This window comes from Sycon ciliatum, chromosome 1 (assembly GCF_964019385.1).
Source record: "Sycon ciliatum chromosome 1, ocSycCili1.1, whole genome shotgun sequence".
NCBI lineage: Eukaryota > Metazoa > Porifera > Calcarea > Leucosolenida > Sycettidae > Sycon > Sycon ciliatum.
In genome coordinates, this window is record NC_088643.1 from 60,141,176 (window position 1) to 60,160,457 (window position 19,282).

The 19,282-nt window shown below is 48.4% G+C and overlaps 2 protein-coding genes across 3 annotated transcripts in view; both read right to left on the minus strand.

Moving 5' to 3' along the window:
- Positions 1–1,054: 1,054 nt before the first annotated feature.
- Positions 1,055–7,180, minus strand: LOC135804674 (uncharacterized). The gene is made up of 4 exons (XM_065318596.1): positions 4,462–7,180; positions 3,689–3,933; positions 2,720–2,998; positions 1,055–2,461 (listed from the first exon to the last, which is right to left on the minus strand). Exons 1-4 carry the CDS (start codon positions 6,278–6,280, stop codon positions 2,243–2,245), a joined length of 2,562 nt encoding a protein of 853 aa, XP_065174668.1. The 5' UTR covers positions 6,281–7,180; the 3' UTR covers positions 1,055–2,242.
- A 1,825-nt stretch (positions 7,181–9,005) lies between these two features.
- Positions 9,006–19,282, minus strand: part of LOC135804675 (terminal uridylyltransferase 7-like) — a 23,252-nt gene continuing 12,975 nt past the window's right edge. The window contains exons 13-16 of one of the 2 annotated variants that reach the window (XM_065318597.1): positions 12,238–12,368; positions 11,837–11,945; positions 11,461–11,583; positions 9,006–9,996 (exon numbers count right to left, since the gene is read on the minus strand). In XM_065318597.1, the coding sequence (XP_065174669.1) occupies positions 11,474–11,583; positions 11,837–11,945; positions 12,238–12,368 (350 nt within the window). In that variant the 3' untranslated portion in view covers positions 9,006–9,996; positions 11,461–11,473. The remainder of the gene's footprint in view (positions 9,997–11,460; positions 11,584–11,836; positions 11,946–12,237; positions 12,369–19,282) is intronic. The other variant, XM_065318598.1, reaches the window with a different exon arrangement.

Genomic DNA, 19,282 nt, shown 5'->3' on the forward strand with positions numbered 1-19,282 from the left:
TCTGGGTCAACGTCACAAGTTGGACATAATGTTATGCCAGGGCTAGGCTGAAGAGATGGTCCCAAAGTGAGGCAGCAGATCGAAAGCAGCCAACTCATAGCACAGCAGCGGGTAGAACAACAGACATGTGTAACTGCTAATGCATCGGGTGGCTGGGAGAGGAAAACACATGAAGTGGACCATGGTCCAATGGAGGACACTTTTGCCAAGGTAGTTTAAACAACTACCTTGACTTTTGGACCATCGAACAGTGTACGGGCTCTCTGGTGCGGAACAGCCAGTTGACACTTGCCAGTAGTAGCCCAGTACACCTACATCTGATCTGGTTTGATCTTTTGTCCGGAAAATGTGCCGCAAGTTCCCACAAAATAATGAATAAGCGGAGGTGGCCCAGGAGGTGATAGGCCATCCCCAGCGGTAAAGTAGGTATCCCACCGCTCATACTTGACTGAAATGCCCGGCAGCTTTCAACGTACCATGGAAGGCCGCAAGAGGTGCGGAGCCTGAGAAAAAGAATGTCCGGCGGCGTAAGCAGCAGTAGCAGCATCCTGCTACCATGCACTTCCCCGCGCCACAAACTGATCATGCAGCCTCGTCTTCTCCATGGAACCAATAAGCTTGTGGTTGTCGGCCATCTCGAAAGTATGGTACATGTAATATTACAAGTATAACCACATCATCCGACAGAACATGGCGAACGGATGGTAGGAATGCAGAGCGTGCACATTGTACCCCTCCCACACACATACACATACATGCATGCCGAAAATCTATGCCGTTTGCTCCAGTTGCGAGTGGAAATATATAAGACCGGCCTCCTTCACATGCTGTGGAGGCCTTCTGGCAATTCTGATGTTGAAGGGAAATGCACGCCGAAAAGCAAGGGAAGGTTGAAACCTTACCAAGTTCTGATAAGCAGCTCATTGCCTCTCTTGTTTTCATGCTAGGAGACAGCAATTCCCTAGTGACCCTCCTAGCAGCAAACAGTACTGCTACCCTGCACTGCCAGTACCGGGTATGAGTACCTGATATGATCGGCTGGAACTACACTGTATAGTTATAGTAGCACTACATAACGTTACAAGTGGAAACAGAAGCAGCGAATCATGCAAGCGTACCAAACCCAGCATTGCATTGTCACTTGAGCAGTATTGAGTGAGGTACTAGTAGGCACATTGCTGTTCGGTCACATGATCCAGTTTAGTCGCCAGTGCCAAGCCAAACATCATTATAAGTTAGGCCATGGTAAAAAATAAAGTTGATTCTCAGGTCATGAGCCTGTGGAAATCGGTGCGAGCGAGCGATTTTTTATTTTAATTCCCACAATTTTTTTATTTCCAAAGATAGGGTCACACATGTGTACGTCACAGGTTCATAATTAATTTATAATTATTTTATTATTCAGGCCAGGGAGTAGAAAAATACCGGTATTTTACTACTACTCCCGGATTCATGCCTTTCGCATTGACCGTTTTCATGCACGCATATGCATGCATAGAAATAAAAAAAATCGTCGGTGCGCCACCAAAAATCGATGCGCGCGTACTTGAGAATCAAAGATATTTTTTACCATGGCCTTATTTATATATTTTTTTAAACCGAAGAAATGCGTGCGCACGGGCAACGCTGATTGGCAGCGTATTTGAAAACCTGTGACAAGATCACATGAGCACTATTCGTGTAGACCTCCAAAGTTTGTCAATGCACTCTCTGCTGTACATGTACTGCATGCTCATGCAACAGATTATTTCGGAAACAATAATAATAATAAGTATCCGGAGGCAAATTGCGAGCAGGTGGTCAGCAGATGGTCAGCGGCTTCAACAGCAATAATGGAAATGGAAACGCTGCGCCAATTTACACAGATACTAGAAAAGTACGGATTTTCCGGAGGTGAATATATTCACCGAGTGACCAAGGCCCATACACAATGTACATGTACATATAATTGTAAGGATTGCAACGTAACTTATGTATTTCAGTCTCAGTTTCATCACTGGCACAGCCTTCCATTCCTTGGGGCCTCAGACAAGTTTCAACTGCTGTCCACTGCTGCCGGTGCTCCGGCAATGCGGTTGAGCAGTGATTCGACAAATCAATCGCGGTGTGCATACCCCATTGCTACCCTGACCGATGATCACTGCGTGCCTGGGTTTGTGACAGCCAGTTGCGTTCCGGGTAATCGTGATTAGGTGGTGCCTAGCTCCACGTTATCCATGTAGTTCACCATGTATGGCAGGTCTTAAGTGGCGGTGGCGCCGCTTTGTTTCTCCTCGTCCTCGCCAGTCTTCTTTCCTCCATCGTGCTGGTCTGTCATGGCGGGGCTGGCACTGGCCGCTGAGGTGGTATTTCCCTCGGTTGTCGCTGGACTTGCATTGGCAACGGTGAACTGGGTCGCCAGGACGTCTAACGGTCTCCCGGTCTCGGTCCCCGCAGTCGCGCCATCGTCCACAGACCATTCCTGTAAGTGAATGAAACCCCGCGGGTAACACAGTATCGTATATGCGTAACAATGTGCTAAAACATACACGTGTACATTTAAACAAAACAAAAAAAAGAACGCACAAAAGTCTTCAGTGTCCGGAACAGAAACATGCAATTCCACCCTGTGTGAAAAAAAGTGGCCAAAACGTCTCAGAGTTCCCAAGGTAGTAGTAAGTGCAGTGACCTGTCAGACACCGTCGCACTGTCTACCGGCACATGCAGTCGGTCACCTTACCGCTTTCAGCACGCCGCAGAAACAGCCACACATGACATCCAGGATTCCAATATCAGCTACGGGCACTGGCGATCCCGCTCCTCTGCCCGGGGAAGACTCATTTCGTTCCACAGCTCCAGCTCCAGCTTCTGGCCTTACATCGACGTGCTCGTGTAGTGCTACTTCGGTGTGGACCTGCTCACTCTCACCCGCATCGGGCTTGGATTCTTTTGGAGGGAGCTTCATGGAAATGGTCGGCCCAATCTCACGATCACCTTTCTGCCGTTGAATCATGTAGACCTGGAAAGCAGCAGTTGGGAAAACGAACGAGTTGACTAAGGGGCCGACCCGATGATACTTGTCGCCATTTATCGGAACCGTACAATACAGTCTTTCTGAGCCCCCCCCCCCTAAAACCGTACACACATACTGTATAAAGCAGTAAAAAGAACTAACTCTGCCCTCACCAGCATTCATACATACTGTATAGTGACTACTAACTCTGCCATCACCAGCATTCAGACATACCGTGGCTGTATAGTGAAGCCATTATCATACTCATGAGTCATGTACGATGAATGGCGTTTTCGCCTATGGAACCATAACTGCATGGCCAAGTGTGGAGGGTATCACAACGTCCATCTGTGGTGACGCCGTAGAATCTATCTGGTTTTCAAATCATGAAAGATCTGCAGTGCCACGATGAACTCAACGGTGATTCTACGAGCTAGTGCCCAAAGACATTTTGAAACCAGGAAAGCGGACATAGTTTACCGTAGCAAAGCGCTCTTCGCGCTACGGTGTGAGATGCACTTTCGTACGATAGCGGTGACAGTGCATGGGGTCTGACAGTGCGTAGAGGCCAACAGATCTTGCAAAAACGGGGTGGGCGTCTGCAGCGGACTTTATGGTACTTGCATACACATGACTGTATATATTTAGCTATTAGTGTTTACCAAAACTAACCAACAGCGGTAATCAACAGCTAACCTTCGGAGCAAACACAATGATCAGCAGAGCGTCGACGGTGAGCAGGTTGTCAAAGAACTGCAGCAGGTACAGATAGTCGGCGTACTTGTTCGGCAGCAGGGTGAAGTAGAACACACCGATCAGGCCCTTGGCGACGGCGGCGTTGGCAAAGGCGGCAAGAAGAAACTTGAACTCGCTCCAATCCAAGACGAGCCGGCGGGTAAGGTGAGCGACGACGCAACCCATCAGCAAGAATAGGAACTCCGCTGCAAGAATTGAGGGAGAGCAGAGTCAGCACATGCTTCAACTACAGCTTTGTAATTATAGCAGTCGGCTTGCCCCAAACCCAAACCCTGATCCTGATCTTAACCACATCCTGACCTAGCCTAACCCTAACCATACACCAAGCGTAGCATAAACTACCGAACAAAATCTAAGGTAAAGTCTGCGATAGGTTACAGGTTGCTGCACAAACAAGCATCCTGTAGATCTACTTGCAAATTGTTTGGCTTCCATTAAGCATCTCTACTATTCTCTAGTATTCTCTACTGCATATGCATGCAGTCAATCAAGCTCTCGATCATCACTATTTAGATAACAGTAGTAGTTCGTCTCTATGCTACAATAAGAAGACAAATCTTAATCGAACCTTCGGCCTGGGGTCATCATCAGACTCCTACTACAGCTACACACACAGTAGTTCAGTGCTGGGCTTGCGAACAGTACCTGAGTTCCACTGAAAAGTTGGCAAATAGAACAGTTTGGCTGGCCAGGCTAGCGGTGTTTGAACTCACCTCCGTGAATGATGTAGCGCCAGTAGTCCACACTGCACCTGGCGTAGCTCCTATCTTGACCATCGTACATGATCTCCACAGTGGCCCGTCCAGTGGCTGTCCAGATAGTCAGGTACAGCACCGTCAGCCCAAGAATGGCCAGAACAAACCGCTGGATGCTGGCATCAAGAGCACCAACTCGGATGCGGCCTGGCGCTATCCTGGCCAAGACGTGAACGCGCCAGATCTTGCCGAACAGAAAGCCAAACGTGAGGACAAACGCAACATGCCGAAGCCAGGGCTGCAGCGCGCAGAGTACATCATGGGGCGGGTGGAATGTAATGAATGCTTCAAGGTTGGTAAAGACACCGCCGACCAGAATGCCAAATAGGTACGGCGGCAATGCGGATTGGATGACGTTTGTTAGACGGACTTTGTAGATGTACAGCGCAAGGACAACAACAGCAGCCAGGAACACGGCACTGACGCTGACGATAGGAATACGGAGCGCTGGATCATCGCTGCGTAGACACACTTGTGCATCAATACAGCTACGGCAGCCGGGCTGACAAGCCTGGCATGTGCTGACACTGATCTGCTTCACACCAGATCCGACGCGCGACGCTATGTAACTGCCAAGGTAGGAGACCCGTTGTCCAGACAAAACAACCGTATTCGACTCTTGCGAATCAACCAGATGCATGGCACCCGGACAGCTACAGGCATAACTGTTTGGCTGGAATCCACTGGGACGGTTCACACACTGCAACAACTCAGTCAAATCACCAGCAACGTTAGCCTGGCCGCATGCCGCTGATCCAACGAACACATCATTTTGAGGCCCACTGCTGCTAGCTGGACACTGTGTCAAGTTGTATGCTGTGCGTAGAGAGAAGGCTGTCCAAGAGGACCCCACTATCACAAGCTTGCCCACCTCAGCTGTGGTGCAAAGCTTAGCAGATGCAAGACGTGTTGTGCAATTCACTATGACAGGAACGGTGTGGATATGGACCCATTCAGTCCTACCGTCCTCATAGCACTGAGAGATAACATCGCTCCACGCAGAGGTGTTTCGGGTCACATAATACACGGTTTGATTACGTTGATAAACATCACTGACTATATTTGTCATGCTTGACTTGCTAAAGCTACCGTTTGCTTGTTGAGCATTGAAGATGTCCAATGGCTTTTGCCACTTCCATGATTCACTGCATGAACCAGTGTTCACACTTGACTGGCGGCTGATAGATATGTTCTTGGACGCAACAGCTGTTGCCTCTCGGCAGTCCATGGTAGTTGGCCCTGTTTTGAAGCAGGTACCAACTGCAGTTGCATCAGGCCTGGCTTCCAGTGTAGCTCTCAGATGAGAATTGAAGTACAGGTCATTTTGCCAGATGTTGCAATCAGTACATTGGTCACCACTTTCAGCAAAGCAGTAAGATTGCTTAGCTGAGCTAGCATTGTTGGCAGTTGGCGGAGCAGACAAAAGTAAATTGTTGAGGAGCTGTGCGTTGCTGACGGAGAACACTTCCTGCTGTTCAAAAACTCTGCTTTGAAAACCATCAGCAAACACACGGTTAGGAATGGTGGTGAAGGTAGATCGTGTCCTGCTGGCATCGGCCGAGCAGTTTGCTTGTGCACTACTCATCTGCTGGAAGAGGCTTGCCACATAGCGGAGGTGATCTTTGCTACCACTGGCTGTTCCATCAAGGAATGTCCTCACATTACTTGTGTCTGGGAAAGCAGAAGGACTGCAAGATTGGCAACGGCTCATTCCAATTGCATTCACAACGAGTATCATCAGCGTGACAAAGCTGACGCCACCCTTCCGAGACCACATCACTTCCTAAGCTTTTCCTGCCACGGGACGGGAGGTTTGCCAACGTGGCGGTCGGTGGCCAGTGGGTCCGGACCGGTTGTTGGCTCTGTGTCAATTAGACCAGTGGCCACGAAGACCAATGTGTTAGCCACTAAGCTAGTGACCACTCTAAGGGCAAGCTGCTTATGCCTCGGTACAATTCACAAAACCGTATGCGCCCCTGCGTGCATCAGTAATTTGACGCAATCTAGCTGTCCTTAGTTGTTGTCTTGGGAAACTGAATCAACACACTCCTTTGAAACCTGATCCAGACTGTGATAATGCAGTGACACTTGCCTTGCTATCATCTACACTGGATCTGTAGCTGCTGGGAGTGATCATGCCTAAAGGCCAAAGGGTAGAGCAGGCGGTATCGGATTTCCAATTCCCGTCTATACTAGCTGCACCAGTATCAGTACTGCACCCTGCTGTACTGGCGAGACGACGTTCATATTTGCCTAGCGAGTTCCTTGGCCCCAAGTTGGGGTCATGTGTACAAAGTCATGCATGTAGATTAGCTTCTTACCGAACTGCTCGCCTTGGCTGAAATCACTGCAGTCCAGCCTGTCAAGAGCGTGTCCGGTTTGGCGCGATGCAAGGAGCCCAGTACCGCGACAAGAAGCTCCCAGCAGCCGCCGCTAGGAGCACGGATAGTAATACTAGTAACTGCAAATGCTCACAACCCTCCATCGCGCTACCACGCAGCATGGAGGTAATTTTACTACTTCCTGATGCAGTGATGGAGCTAACAGTTACACTGACAGTCTGTACTAGACTTGTGACAGCAACTGCTGCGTAGTTCTACAGTAGCGAGGTACACGTATCTTCTGGCGGGCCATGCGCTATCAGAAACTATCACTTCGTGACTGCGACGACCATGCCCATGCCATGGTACCAGTGGCAGTAAGTAATCTGGTAATAGCTAGTAAGTAATAGTTGACTGTCTGTTGTAGTCGAACCTGAGGAAGCTACGGATCGTACGGACACGTCCGTGACCGAGAAGCAGCTTGCAGCCACCCACTCGGTCCGCTAACCGTGTTATCATGGTTATCACCAAGAATAGATCATGGCTCATGCGTGGTGTCCTAGCTGTAGCTGACCTCGGCAGATTCTTCCCACTAAGCACTTCTGGTCGTATCCTTGTCGACTCATCCACACGGCTGGCGGCAAGCAAGCTTTTCTTCTCGACTAGTACTTAGCAGGTCTACGATATCGTCCAAACAAATTCGTGAACCACGAACTATTTTTACTATTGTGACAGTGTCAACGAAACAATACAGGTCAATAGTGCGTTGCAAAGATTTCATACTAGCCGTAACCATGGCATGCTGGGTAACAAAGATCAAGACGTAGATCTACACGTACATGTACATAATAGTCATTGTACAGTACACCTCACTAACTTGTTACTTGCCACTGTACCTGAAAGCAAGAGTATTAGTACTATTACATGACATTGTGACTTTGTGTACTAATAACTCTTGTCGTCTCGACGATTATAATGTAGGCTTACAGAGACATGCCATGCTGAAAGTATATTAGTAGTGGTACAAAGTCTGTACCACTACCTGCTGTAGAATGTAGCCTTGTACTGTTGTAGGGCTCACAGTTAGTTTGTTAGTCAAGTTCCTACAGCTGGACACCATGGACACAGGCATTACATCCAGGAAGGCAAAGTGTGTCTCCAAAAGGCCTCACAGTCTTTGCTCCCTTCCGCTGAGGGGATGTTGCATCCCCACACTGCATCCCCACACAGTCACAAGTGGTAGGCAGCCAGCACTCACACGTACACCCTCAGACATGCCCATCGCGGGAGCGATGATAGCGAACAGCTATGTTAGACATAGCAACTACACCCACACCCATACACTCACACAATCATACCCACACCCACACTCGCACAATCACACACATACACACACACACACACACACACACACCACACACACACATGCACACACACACACAACACACACACACACACACTTACTTACTTACTTACTTACTTGTTGCTCACTGCCAAAACTGGTCATGTGAGTCCCCCGGGGAGAGGGGAGAGTGACTCAAAAGGAATCTTGGAAAGATGACTCAACTGGTTATTGAACCGCCCAACGGCCGACACCCCCTGAAATCCCCAAAACTCTGGGTGGACTTGAAAATGATCCCACTTATGGGCTCACCACACCTCAGTAAGTGGGTGAGGACAAGGTGCAGAAAAAGGATTGACGGCATCAGGGTATCCGTCCTGGGATCCAACTGCAGTTACCCCGGCCCCCAGTGAAGGTAATATTTGCTACTAGTGTGAGTGGCTAAATCAGAGTGGATCTGATAAAAGCTTCACTAGCACCATTGATTACACAAGAGTTAATCTAGCCAGAAGCAGTCCATGGTTAACAGGTATGTATACTTCAAATAGAAAGTATATGAACCCTGGAACCAACAAAGGTGGCAGGTACAACATTACACCTTCAAGCAGCCGAGCCTGTTGGCAACAGACCCAACACAATCAGGCATACGTGTACCTACCAACCGAACTAGCTGGCACACACACACACACACACACACACACACACACACACACACACACACACATGCACACACGCACACACACACACGCACGTACACACACACACACACACACACCACACACACACACACACACACACACACACACACACACATACACTTACTCACGTAGACCATGTAGACTCGACCACGACAGCATTGCTCACAGTCACCATTGTAAACTAGCAAGCAGCAGTGTTGCCATAGCACTCAAAACAGGCGCTCTGAGATATTTCGTATCCATAGCACATGTGCCGCTGTTGTTGGTGAACACACGGAACCTACCCACTTGGCAAGCTCAGCTCATTCCTACACAAGGACTAGTACATACATCTCAGAAGCCATGGTTGGAGAGCAGATGTGCAAGAAGACGTGAGAATCAATCAACACACACACACACACACACACACACACACACACACACACACACACACACACACACACACACACACACACACACACACACACACACACACACACACACACACAGGCGAGCAAGCACGCACGCCTTGGAAAATAATATGTAAAACGTTCTATGGAAAGGGAGGAGAAGGAGAATGATCACGAATCTCAGTTTGTCTGTTGTCTGCGGACCAGACGTAGAAAGTTGCAAAGTTGATCACCAGGCTAGCTGTAGCCACTCTACTGCAGCAGCGGAGGCTGCGGCGGCTACATTGCTGACCAGGTGCCGAAGGTGGTTGTGCTGGCTGGGTAACCATGGCAGCAGACACTGGCACCAGCAGGTGCGGCCGCTGCATGGGTCCACCACTGTGTACTGCACAGCATGTACAGCACAGTGTGTACAGCAGAGTGTGTACTGCAGAGTGTGTACTGCATTTGCAGCAGGTGCAGCGTGACACACGGTACTGGTACTTGGCCCTTGGCGGTCGGTGTCTGGCTGCTCCAGACCGCATTCCCCGTGCTCACCATCGCCACCATCACCATCATCACACTGTCAATGTCAGGAGGTGTGTGTATGTGCCGGGCCGCACGGCCACATTGGGTTTCCCCGTGCCTATTGTCCCAGCGCGTGCGTAAGGGCCCACGGCGCACATGTACTGGTACTGGCTCATTCATGCCTCTTGCCGCCACTGGGCTCATCCTTGATCTCCAGCGGCTGAATTTGAGGACTCCTGTGACAAGAGAAACACACCCAATCAGTCGACGGGAAGGAGATGGAAGAGACAAAAAACCAAAAACGCCTCAATTTCCAAGGATTTCTGGGTGCGATAGAACTTATAATTATTGATCAAGAGCCAGGTTTTTGAATGATCCCGAGCAAGTCAGAGCAAGGCAAACATGTGACACTAGCAGAGCTCATCCACAGTCAAGGCACCACACCTGTATGCACGTATACGTGTGTGCACGTGCATACAAGGCAGGTTAGGTGTCGTCACGAAAGTTGTTTGTCGTCCCTGAAACACACATTGTTCATATCGTACTCAGACCCCCTCACCACTGTAAAATGAACGCAGCTTGCTATGCTGGACGACGGATATCAACACAGTGTCGGTTGACATGCAATTTCGGCTCACAACCCCCCCCCCCCTCAAATTAACAATAATTCGCTTCAGCGACGATCAAAAACCCTTGTGACGACCCCTTAGGTGGCTAGTAGTTGTAGAAGCACCGATGAAACGAGCAACAAGCCAGACTAGTTCGACCACATGTAGCTTCATTCATCTGCATGACAATGAGAACTCGCACAGCTTGCTGCCACTGCACACACCTCACCTGTCCCCACAGAACTTCATGACCTCGTGGCCACGACAGATTCGGAAAACGTCCACCTTTTCCGCGGATTCCGGCAAAGTCTTCGCAACATTGTTGCAAAGTTTGCCGGGGCAAAAGTAGAACTTGCAGAATTTAAAACCATCGTTTGATTGTGCAAAAGAGACTGTAGTGCACCAGGCGGGGCACATAACACTATTCACTGTACAAGCAGAAATGTTCGGTGGTGTAATATTATCGGTATACTCCAAAATCGGCGGTTCGGCGGAGGGAAATTTTCGGTAAACCCGTTTTCCAGGTAAGCGAACTAGTACTGTACTTGTAGTACCGAAATTTTCGGTGCGTTTTATTCTAGGTAAAAATTGACTGTTCCAAGACTATTTGAGAGGAAACAGCATGGAGTGCAATCCAGAAACTGCCTCAACGGAGGAGCTAGCTATGATCCAACGAAACTTCTCGTGAAAAGTCATTTTGTGTTTCATGCAAGTTTCGCGTCCAAAAAAGTTGCGAAAGATCGTGCAAAGTTTCTCACTTCATGATGTAGAGCGAAAGTTTGTACGCATTTTCGTTTCGCAGAACCTCTCTAATGACTGCTGCACGTTGTGACTCACCAGGAGCTTGCTTATAATTGTCAGTGTTGGACAACTATGGATAACAATTCAACCTTTGGTCGTTTTTCTTGATAATTATTCATGTGCTTTTTAAATTCTATTTTTAAAAGTATTTTAGCTGCAGACATTAGACTTGTTTGGATGTACGGGACAAATTCGAGGTCTGCTGTGACTTGTGATGGTGCAAACTTGCCGCAGGATAAGTGATATTTGCACTGTAATGATTTTAAATGATTTTAACAACACGATGCTCACCATAGTCTTCTTGTCACATTCCCAGGAGAAGTGCTGCCCCTGGACAGCGCAGTGTGTGCATGTCTTGGGTGGTACTTGCACCTGGCCACGACCCATCAGATGATAGGGAGAGAATACGTGCGTCTAGATACAGCAGCAGCAGCAGCAGCGGCGGCAAAGAAAAAAGACAAGCACAACATCTCTGAGCGGAGGCAACAGCTAAAACATGATCATACCATATGACTTGATAAAAGGCTAATGGAAGCCTGTGCATGTGTGTAGATTAGCATAACTACCGTCGTCGACATGGAAATGCTGTCGAAAGACGCGGGGCCAACGCCCTCAGTGCGTACAGAACATTGCATGCAGTGCACGCGTTGATCGTATGTGTACTCACAGCTACATGGCCAGCATCCTGGGGCGCTTGACCTCAGACCAGATTTCCATGTCCACAACAGGACATCATCTCCATTACAGTGGCATACGCCTGCCCAGTACGGGAAGAACTGCCACAATCACGGCCATCACAAAAAAACCAAGCCAAGCCACGCTGAGAGTTGTCGTCTGAACCCGTGGTCATAATTTCACTTTGCAAAATGACTTATCTTGGTACTGGAGCCAGTGTCCCACCTACATTATATGCTATCACGATCAAAGGTGATGTGGCCCTTTGTGGGCTTTCCAACGGTGTGTGTGTGTGTGTGTGTGTGTGTGTGTGTGTGTGTGTGTGTGTGTGTGTGTGTGTGTGTGTGTGTGTGTGTGTGTGCACGTTCATATCAGCAGCTAGTGGCGGCATACCCGAATGTCCTGAAAGTTAGCACTGGTGGGGACTGACAAGTGATGGTGTGCACCTCTGAACACACGTAAGATGAGATCATAGATCTTGTCATTGACAAACACGCCCAGGTTGAAGGTTTGTCGGAAAGGATCTAGAGAAAAGCAAACAAACGAGAACACACATATACATACACACATATACATACACATATACATACACATATACATACACATATATAACACACATATACATTATTATTATTATTATACGCATTCCCGCGTTGAAGTGTAGCAGCAGTATGCTGCGTCCACAGCTTCGCTTATGCAGAATGGCTTGGGTGAGAGGAGAGGGGAGAGAAAGCAACAAGGCAACCAACATCTATGAAATTGGTCACAATAACATGAAGAGAACCAACCTACATACATGTACGCATGATTGCACAAGAATGGAGACGACCAAATATAATGGCTATAATCATTGTGCCACAAAACCGGTACACAGGAGATCTGACGACAATGTAACGAAACATAAAACTCAGTTACTCAATACAGGTTCCACTAAATTACAAGAGAACAACGCTACAACGTTAGAATTGCCGCTAAATTATCGCAAGTGTAGAGAACGAGTCCAATACAAATGAAAACCATGAACAGACTGTCCCGAAGTTATTTTGGGAACAAATTGTACTACATGACTGTACTTGCTGATACTTTGCTTTCCGTGAGATCCGCCGCGCTCGGGACAACGTGGCTGCTACAGTTGGACGACATCAATTACCTGCTACATCAAGCTCAAGTCCTCCGGATCTAGCCCCGTGTCGATCGCGTTCTCTCTCCCAGACAAGCTCGAGCGTCAAACGCGTTACCAGAGAACCGAATGTTTTCCATGGCAACCCTTCCGAGTTCAAAGAATGGGTATTTACGGTCGAGTTAGCCTTGAAGTGCTCACCTCAAGGTGACCCGGAGAGCCAAGTTAACTTTGCGGCTAGCTACCTCGCTGGGAATGCGCGTCTTTGGCTAATTTCTTCCCTGGAAGCAGGTGAGCAATTTTCGGATTGGCATTCTTTGAAAAGCGCCCTAGCGCGAGTGTATGGCCCGCACTATGATGGGGAAAGAGTGCGGTTGGATATGTTCTCTATCCAACAGCGTGGGTCAATTGAATCGTACGTAACGGAGTTTTCTCGGCTAAGTTTACAGGTGCCGGAACTTGACGAACTCTCCAGAGCCTTGCTATTTGTCAACGGCCTGCACGGTAACATGCGGACCTTGGTAGTGAAGGAACACCCCACTACACTGTCAGCCGCCGTTCAGTCAGCGCTAGCAGTCGCCTCAGACAGCCGATTTCAGCGCAGACCACCACTGGCGACCGCGCCGGGATTCGCACCACCATCAGGTAGCAAAAAGCTAACAAAACTAAGCCCCGAGGAACGTGAGACATTACGAGCCCAGGGGGGCTGCTTCGCATGTCGTCGACCAGGCCATATGGCCCAGAATTGCCCGCAGCATCGAGATCACCCAAACGGTGGACGTCAGTAAGGCCGATGCGATTACTGACGCAGCAAGAAAAGGCATCACCTGCGTGTAGTGTGTGCTCCGTCTCTACCCGTAACCGATTCAGTAGCCTCGCTGTGGAGGATGTTGACGATGATGCTGAATGCTCCGAAGCCAATTTCAAGCGAGATGTTACACCAACTATTGAGGCCCAGGTTACCAGCGTCAATGTGGAAACGGAACATGAGCTCCTGCGTGTAGAAGGCAAAATCAACGGTCGTCGCGCGCTTATGTTAATAGATTCGGGCTCGACCCATGATTTCATTGCCGAACAGTTTGCCAGGAGAGTTAACCTGCCAACCGAAATTGGCTCGGAAAACCTGAATGTCACGCTGGCTGATGGAGCATCAAGCTCGTTTCCCATGGAGACGACCCATGAATTGAAGGTTATCGTAGGCGACTTCAGCGATAACCAAACCTTCACGGTGTTCCCCCTTCATCGCTATGACGCTATATTGGGGAAACCTTGGTTAACGCGTAACAATCCAGACATAAACTTCCGGACGAATGAAGTCAGGTTGAACTCGAATGGTTTGCCTTGTGCGTCGCCCAGTCAAAGCGAACCGACCGCTCCTGTGGAGGCGATGTTCATATCTGGTCGTCAGGCTAGGCATGCCCTTAGGAGTGGGGACGAAGGTGTTCTGGCGTGGGTCAGCGTAGAAGACGGCATTGGCAAGGAACCTCCCGACAAATCCACTCAGAACGAGCACCCAGATCTCAAGGCCATGTTCCGTGACTATGACGATCTTTTCCCGGATGATCTGCCAGCTAGACTCCCACCAGAGAGGTCTGTAGACCACGAAATCCGCCTGGAGGAAGGCTCATCACCCCCATCGCGACCTGCCTATCGCCTGCCCAGGCCAGAAATGGAGGAATTGAAGAAACAGCTCACAGAACTCTTGAAAAAGGGTTTCGTAGAACCAAGTAAGTCCCCCTTTGGTGCACCGGTGTTTTTTGTCAAGAAAGCTGATGGTTCGTTACGCATGGTCTGCGATTGGAGGGAGCTAAACAAGATAACTGTTAAGAACAAGGCGTGCTTGCCCAATGTGGATGATTTATTCGATACCGTACAGGGCGCTAGGTACTTCACGAAACTAGACCTCCGATCAGGGTATAATCAGATTCGCATTCAAGCTGAGGACGTGCCCAAAACCGCGATTAACACTCCCTTTGGGCATTACCAATTTAGGGTCATGGGATTTGGTCTCACCAATGCACCGGCAACATTTCAATCCATGATGAATACGATTCTTCAACCATATCTGAGGGAGTTCGTAGTCGTGTTCCTAGATGACATACTCATCTTCAGCAAAACGTGGTCGGAGCATATGCAGCATGTCCGGTCGGTATTGAGCGTGCTCCGGGACAACCAGTTATTTTGCAAACGGTCAAAATGTGAATTTGGCGTGGAGAGTGTGCGGTTCCTGGGACATTGCATCGATGGACTGCACATCGCCCCTGACCCAGACAAGATTGCCGCAGTAAAGGTCTGGCCCGCTCCGACTTCCGTCACAGAGGTGAGGCAATTTCTTGGATTTACGAATTATTTTAGGCGATTCATAGATCAATACTCATCGCTCTCTAAGAACTTAGAGGAGATAACGGGAAAACATGCACGATTCGAGTGGAACAGCTCTCGGCAACATGCCTTTGAATCGCTAAAGCATGCCTTGTTGAATGCGCCCCTATTGCGGCTGGCTGATGTGAACCGACCATTCAGAGTGGTAACAGATGCAAGCGATTTCGCCTTGGGATGTGTTCTTCTCCAAGAACTAGAGGAAGATGCCTGGCATCCAGTGGCTTATGCTAGCCGAAAATTGTCTGCTGCGGAACAGAATTATACAGCTACAGAAAGAGAAACATTGGCCGTAGTGTTTGCGCTAAAGACCTGGCGCATCTACCTCTTTCAACACTTTGAGGTCATTACAGACAACATGGCGGTAGTTTATCTGAAAACAAAACCAAGCATTACAAAGAGAGAGGCGCGATGGGTTGAATTCCTAGCTGACTATAACTACACAGTCCGTCACAGACCCGGCAGAGAGAACCCTGCAGATCCCCTTTCGCGTCGCCCAGATCTCCATGAGAGTAACCTCGTGGAGAATGCAGTACCACGTTTGAATGCTATTGAGTATGCTTTAGCAATGAATGATGACGTGTCCAATACAATATCAGATGCCTACCAGAGAGACAAAGAGCTAACTCCCATCATAGAAAGATTGAAGCATTCTCTCCGAGATAATTTGCATGATCGCTATTATTGGGACGAATCCACTGATCGCTTGTACCTCAAGGCATCCCCCAATAACCGGTTGTGCATACCACAGTGCGGTGTCCGGTTAAAGCTCATTCAAGAACACCATGAGTGTGCAACGGCTGGCCACCCGGGTCGTGATCGAACGTACTTCCGCCTAGCACGTTTTTTCTACTGGCCCCGAATGGGTCTCGATATCAAGAGACTTGTCAAAACCTGTGATCTCTGCCAGCGAACGAAGGGAGGTCAGCCACGAACAGGGCTTCTCCAGTCACTTCCAATACCTAATAGTCCTTGGCAGGATATCTCAATGGATTTTATTGTTGGATTGCCCCTTACTTCTCGTGGCTTCGACGCAATTTACACCTTTGTGGACCGACTTACGAAATGCGTACATCTTGTTCCAACAAACTCGAAGATTGATGCTAAGGGCAGCGCTCAACTGTACATTCAAAACGTGTTTCGTCTGCACGGGCTGAGCTCAACCATTGTTTCCGATCGCGATCCACGATTCACTGCAGCTTTTTTCAAAGAAGTATTCTCTCAGCTAGGAACTAAATTGGCATTCAGCACTGCTAACCACCCTCAAACGGATGGTTTGACAGAGAGAGTTAACCGGCAAGTGGGAGATGTTCTAAGAGCATTTGTGAACTTGAGACAGGACAATTGGGATTCGCTTCTACCACTCTGCGAGTTTGCAATAAATAGTTCACAACAGTCATCTGTAGCTAATACACCGTTCTATCTGAACTATGGGTTTGACCCTAAGTCCCCGCCCGAATTCATTCTTACGGGAGGGGAAAGGAGTGATTCGGTCGATTGGCTTCATGAGCAGGAAGCCGCACTAAGGATAGCTCGAGATGCTATGCTCGACGCCCAGGCAAGGCAAGCTCTATACGCAGACCAGACGAGAACGCCCAGTGATTTGAAGGTTGGTGATAGCGTTCTTGTCTACAGAGACTTTCTACTGACCCCGGAAGCTCGTGGCCAGCCCTCTCGGAAGTTGCAACCCAAGTGGTTTGGTCCGTATCGTATCCAGGCTAAGATTGGAGCGAATGCTTTTCGCTTGGAACTACCCCGTGAACTTCGCTGCCATCCCGTGTTTAATGTCACTGCTCTTAAACGCTACGAAGAGAACACGATTCCTGGAAGACACAAACCCCCGCCTCCGCCCTTCACAGATCTAGATGGACACACACGCTATGTTGTCGAAGCCGTTTTGAATCACCGACACCGCAGTGGTGAGCAACACTTCCTGGTGCATTGGAAGGGTTACCCCAGCAGCGAAGCTACGTGGGAGCCCGCTGGCAACCTATGTGATGAGTCTGGTCGGAATATTAAACCGCTGCAGAACTATCTAGCCTCACAACGACAGCAGCCTTGATCTAACTGGGCTGAGCCATATGCATCTCTTACTGAGATAGTTAATAATTATGTTATAGACTGATATAGTTTTGCGTCATCTCCTTGTGAGAGTGATGAAGTTGAGTTGGATTACACTTCAATGTGGTTATGCATGTGCATGAGTGATTATTTAATATTCCCCTTTCCACAATTGCATCTCCTAACTGGATTGTGTTATCACATATAGAACCTTGGGCTTCCTATGGGGCCGGGAGAGTGTAATAGTTTTACCTTGACACTTCTTGCTTGTCTTATGGTAACACCTTGTGTTCCTACTATTCTCACTCCTGCGGTTCTCACCTTTCTTTTGCTTTATAACCTCTGGTTTGAACATCATTCGAGGAATTCTCCAATCAATCAAGTCTATACTGTTAATAATTATGTTATAGACTGATATAGTTTTGCGTAATAGTTTTGTGTAATAGTTTTACCTTGACACTTCTTGCTTGTCTTATGGTAACACCTTGTGTTCCTACTATTCTCACTCCTGCGGTTCTCACCTTTCTTTTGCTTTATAACCTCTGGTTTGAACATCATTCGAGGAATTCTCCAATCAATCAAGTCTATACTGTTACACTGGTAGCTTGAGGATGGTTGAGATCATCGTTTGCCCTTTGACGTGCCTTGTGCTCCTGGCCGCTACTGCTCTGCTATACGCCGCTTTCCGTGAGATCCGCCGCGCTCGGGACAACGTGGCTGCTACAGTTGGACGACATCAATTACCTGCTACATCAAGCTCAAGTCCTCCGGATCTAGCCCCGTGTCGATCGCGTTCTCTCTCCCAGACAAGCTCGAGCGTCAAACGCGTTACCAGAGAACCGAATGTTTTCCATGGCAACCCTTCCGAGTTCAAAGAATGGGTATTTACGGTCGAGTTAGCCTTGAAGTGCTCACCTCAAGGTGACCCGGAGAGCCAAGTTAACTTTGCGGCTAGCTACCTCGCTGGGAATGCGCGTCTTTGGCTAATTTCTTCCCTGGAAGCAGGTGAGCAATTTTCGGATTGGCATTCTTTGAAAAGCGCCCTAGCGCGAGTGTATGGCCCGCACTATGATGGGGAAAGAGTGCGCTTGGATATGTTCTCTATCCAACAGCGTGGGTCAATTGAATCGTACGTAACGGAGTTTTCTCATATACATACACATATATAACACACATATACATACACACATATACATACACATATACATACCATTCGACGCCCATCGCCAAAGGTGATGATAGCGATGCTATAGCAGAAGCCATAGCAACTTGTGCTGGGATTGCACTATTCAATAGCTTGAAAGGCTGAATAATTGACCGCCACTATTCAGCGGTAAATTATTCAGCCTGGTCTACACCACACAGCTATGAAGTGGCTTTTTCTGGCCAGTGAATCCTTATACATGTACATACACACACACCAGCTCAAGATATATCCTATACATATACACACACACATATAGTCATATTACTCATCTACACTACACTGTACAGTACTGCACTACATGACACTGCACTACATGACACTTCACTACATGCATGACACTGCATTACATGACACTGCACTACATGACACTGCACTGCATGACACTGCACTACATGACACTGCACTACATGACACTGCACTGCATGACACTGCACTACATGACACTGCACTGCATGACACTGCACTACATGACACTGCACTGCATGACACTGCACTACATGACACTGCACTACATGACACTGCATTACATGACACTGCATGACACTGCACTGCATGACACTGCACTACATGACACTGCACTACATGACACTGCACTGCATGACACTGCACTACATGACACTGCACTGCATGACACTGCACTACATGACACTGCACTACATGACACTGCATTA

What these genes read in the sequence shown, in the direction of transcription:
- LOC135804674 (XM_065318596.1), bottom strand. Translation starts at nt 6,280, where the DNA reads ATGTGGTCTCGGAAGGGTGGCGTCAGCTTTGTCACGCTGATGATACTC. An exon ending in GCGCTACATCATTCACGGAG is followed by an intron (nt 3,934 to 4,461) that starts GTGAGTTCAAAC and finishes CAATTCTTGCAG; the next exon opens with CGGAGTTCCTATTCTTGCTG. An exon ending in TCTGCGGCGTGCTGAAAGCG is followed by an intron (nt 2,462 to 2,719) that starts GTAAGGTGACCG and finishes ATTCACTTACAG; the next exon opens with GAATGGTCTGTGGACGATGG.